The 4,483-nt window shown below is 46.5% G+C and overlaps 1 protein-coding gene across 1 annotated transcript; it reads right to left on the bottom strand.

The window, feature by feature from the left end:
* Window positions 1-144: 144 nt before the first annotated feature.
* Window positions 145-3,469, bottom strand: LOC108803808 (EMILIN-1-like). The gene is made up of 2 exons (XM_018575608.1): window positions 3,050-3,469; window positions 145-290 (listed from the first exon to the last, which is right to left on the bottom strand). Exons 1-2 carry the CDS (start codon window positions 3,238-3,240, stop codon window positions 161-163), a joined length of 321 nt encoding a protein of 106 aa, XP_018431110.1. The 5' UTR covers window positions 3,241-3,469; the 3' UTR covers window positions 145-160.
* Window positions 3,470-4,483: the final 1,014 nt, after the last annotated feature.

Below are 4,483 nucleotides of genomic sequence, written 5' to 3'. Positions count from 1 at the left end.
TCTCTGTAAGAGGAAATTAGAGATATGGAGAACTCGTGGAAGAAATTCCTTTTTACCAATATAGGATCCTTAATCCCGCCTGTAACATCCTCACAAATGAGGGACAACAAATAGAACGTAGATTCCTGACCCCCAGAGCTTGCACTCTAGAGTCTGCTACTCACATGACGGTGCGAGCACACTGTAGTTGCCCCCACACACACGGCTGGTACTCCGGCTTCACATACGTCTCCACACCATCTTCTACCATGCAGGTGACAGTCCGGGTCACAATGTACGCACACCAATTCCTGGAGGAGACAGAAGAGGATTATTATATGACTGAGGTGACATCATGACTGAGGTGACATCATGACTGTAACTATGTAACCATGTAACCATGTAACCATGTAACCATGTATCCATGTAACCATGTAACCATGTAACCATGTAACCATGTATCCATGTAACCATGTAACCATGTAACCATGTAACCATGTATCCATGTAACCATGTAACCATGTAACCATGTAACCATGTATCCATGTAACCATGTAACCATGTAACCATGTAACCATGTATCTATGTATCTATGTAACACTATGTAACTATGTATCTATGTAACACTATGTAACTATGTATCTATGTAACACTATGTAACTATGTATCTATGTAACTATGTATCTATGTAACTATGTAACTAGTGACTCTCTGTGTATAATATGCAGGAATGGAGATATCAGTGCTGCACAGGGGATCAGTGCTCAGTGCCTCTTCTATGCACAGATAAAGCTCAGAATCTTCAGCTGGATAATCCTGATAGGAAGATGTTTCTGCCGACACGCTTCCAGTATGACCCTGACATGATCTACACGCAGAGCACCCCCAGTGATAGGGACTGGAAGGATGCAGCTGCAGTATGATATTCAGCCACAAGATGGCACCATTGGTCTGCAGCTCGCTGTGCAATATCCTATGAAACTTCTCCCTTTAGCAGGAATCCTCTGAGCTCTCCCCATGTGTATAATGAGCAGCGCTAAGTATTCCCACAAATGATTCCCAATACAACAAGAGTCCAATGCTGTGGTCATGTCATCGGCCCATACACAGCGCTGAGCTCATTATTATGGCCGTCCCCCGCTGATCCAAAGGTCACATGACCTTTCACTGACACTAATGAGGGGATCCATGGAAGATGAAAGGACACATTGGAGGTGTGGGGGGGCCCCTTGTGACATGTGGGGGGCTGCAATGGGCCAACACATGACATCACCCAGGAAATAACACCAACTATTGGAGAGCATGAGGAGGAGATGTTTTTGGGGTAACAGGATCACCAATGAGAAGTGATTGGCTGCTGAGACCTTACAGACAGTTCTTATTTCAGGCACTTTGATACATAAGGTCCGGCCATTTCCCTCCGACCAACATGGCCGCTCCCTACAATCAGAGCGACGCTGACTGGCTACTATAAGGTGACATACAGTTCTAATTTCAGACACTCGGCTCCTCCCACCAATCAGGAGACATAAAGTGTAAGACGACATATAGAGGCATATAGAAGGTATATCTCCTCAGGTATGGAAGACATTATAGAAGGTATATCTCCTCAGGTATGGAGGACATTATAGAAGGTATATCTACTCAGGTATGGAGGACATTATAGGAGGTATATCTCCTCAGATACGGAGGACATTATAGGAGGTGTATCTCCTCAGGTATGGAGGACATTATAGGAGGTATATCTCCTCAGGTATGGAGGACATTATAGGAGGTGTATCTCCTCAGATATGGAGGACATTATAGGAGGTATAGCTCCTCAGATACAAAGGACATTATAGGAGGTGTATCTCCTCAGATACGGAGGACATTATAGAAGGTGTATCTCCTCAGGTATGGAGGACATTATAGGAGGTGTATCTCCTCAGGTATGAAGGACATTATAGAAGGTATATCTCCTCAGATACCGAGGACATTATAGAAGGTATATATCCTCAGATACGGAGGACATTATAGGAGGTGTATCTCCTCAGATATGGAGGACATTATAGGAGGTGTATCTCCTCAGATATGGAGGACATTATAGGAGGTGTATCTCCTCAGATATGGAGGACATTATAGGAGGTATATCTCCTAAGATACGGAGGACATTATAGGAGGTGTATCTCCTCAGATACGGAGGACATAATAGGAGGTATATCTCCTCAGATACGGAGGACATTATAGGAGGTGTATCTCCTCAGGTATGGAGGACATTATAGGAGGTATATCTCCTAAGATACGGAGGACATTATAGGAGGTATATCTCCTGAGATACAAAGGACATTATAGAAGGTATATCTCCTCAGATCTGCAGGACATTATAGGAGGTGTATCTCCTCAGGTATGGAGGACATTATAGGAGGTGTATCTCCTCAGATACGGAGGACATTATAGAAGGAATATCTCCTCAGATACGGAGGACATTATAGGAGGTATATCTCCTCAGATACGGAGGACATTATGGAAGGTGTATCTCCTCAGGTATGGAGGACATTATAGAAGGTATATCTCCTCAGATACGGAGGACATTATAGGAGGTGTATCTCCTCAGGTATGGAGGACATTATAGGAGGTATATCTCCTCAGGTATGGAGGACATTATAGAAGGTATATCTCCTCAGGTATGGAGGACATTATAGGAGGTGTATCTCCTCAGGTATGGAGGACATTATAGGAGGTGTATCTACTCAGATACGGAGGACATTATAGAAGGTACATCTCCTCAGATACGGAGGACATTATAGGAGGTCCCTAACCCTAAGGACATTTTCCAGGTATATTGGATTAGGAAAAGGTCTTCATGGATGGAGAAGAATTTCCTTCACATATCTCACATTCTATAAAGACAACACCCCCTCCCCCACCCCCCACCGTGATTTATGAAATTTTGGGTCACTTTCTACAGATGTGTTTTTGGTGTTTCAGGCTTTGGGGGACTCTGATCTTCTCTCCATATGTCCCCAACCAAAAGCCACCACCAGAGATTGACCTACAAGCCAGTGTGAGGTAGGTACATTGTGCCACCTACCTGTGCCGACTGGCAGCCCGTAGGCCGTTCTGTGCTTGTGTTACCCCTTGTGCTGTCATCACTTGTCCCTGGGGGGCAGTTCCTCCTGTGTATAGGTTGTATCGAGGTGGGTAGTTTGTGGCGTAGCTTCCCCCGAGACTCAGACACAATACGTAGCTGCACAGACACCACAATGACTTGGCCATGGTCATCCACGTGGTCAGTCAAGTAAATGGAAAATCTATAATTATGGAAGATTCCAAAGGACAGATTGTGACCCGACTAGGACATCCCAACCAACGTCGCCAATGACCCCGAGAGTCCGTCTTCACAAGGGCCCCGAACCCGTCTCCAGCCGGGGTTCCACAACTCCCAGATACCAGCTGAGATATGGTGGCCTCCTGCAGCCGTGTGTCCTCTGGAAAATCCTGGAGCTCAATGACCCCCGGAGTCCACAAGAAGTCTATGTCTTGGCTGGCTCCTGGCCCCCGCCGGTCACGTCACACAGATGCTGCGGAGATCCCCCAAACTTTCTGAAGTGGGCGCGCGAATCTTGTAGATGGTAAACCACTTGTGGTGCCGACAATTCCACAATACCGAGATAAACGTTCCCACATGTGTCATCTCATGTGTCACCCCAAATCCGTGAAACCTGATGAATCCGCGCTTAGTCCTCCACGCCAATTCCAGGAAACGTTCACCACAAAACCCGTCCAACCAGCCCAGCGTCCAGATTCACCCGCAATGCCCGTCCAGATTCACCCGCAATGCCCGTCCAGATTCACCCGCAATGCATGTCCAGATTCACCCGGGATACCCAGCATCCAGTCTCTGGTACCCAGGCCAGCCGTGGTCTCCCTCTACCAGCTCCAGAGCGTCCTATCTGTAGATCCCACACAGGCAGACTCTCCTCGGACAGCCCCCTCCAGCCAGCATCCTCCAAGGGGGGGAGGAGGAGAGAGGGAGAGGTGAAAGTCTTCCATCCCCCTCCCAAAACTTCCTGCCTCTCTCTGGATCCTTAACCCTGCGAGGGATGTAGAGTGCCAGCACCGGGGTTCTGGGCGCTCCCTGCCGCCATTCCAGACGCCATAGACATACTATATCAGTTATTGTACAATGTATTAGGATGTTCCCACCAGACTCCGCCCCTCATTATTTATATGATGGACCAATCGTATACTTTATTCATGACGCTATGTGCTCCGCATCAATGTATATACTCCCCATCAATGTATATACTCCGTATCAATGGATATACTCCCCATCAATGTATATACTCCATATCAATGTATATACTCCGTATCAATGTATATACTCCCCATCAATGGATATGCTCCCCATCAATGTATATACTCCCCCATCAATGTATATACTCCCCATCAATGTATATACTCCCCATCAATGTATATACTCCCCCATCAATGTATATACTCCCCATCAATGTATATACTCCCC

This window comes from Nanorana parkeri, unplaced genomic scaffold, assembly GCF_000935625.1.
Source record: "Nanorana parkeri isolate BGI_ZX_2015 unplaced genomic scaffold, ASM93562v1 scaffold4254, whole genome shotgun sequence".
In the NCBI taxonomy this organism is placed as follows: Eukaryota; Metazoa; Chordata; class Amphibia; order Anura; family Dicroglossidae; genus Nanorana; species Nanorana parkeri.
This window is presented reverse-complemented; position numbering and strand designations above follow the sequence as displayed.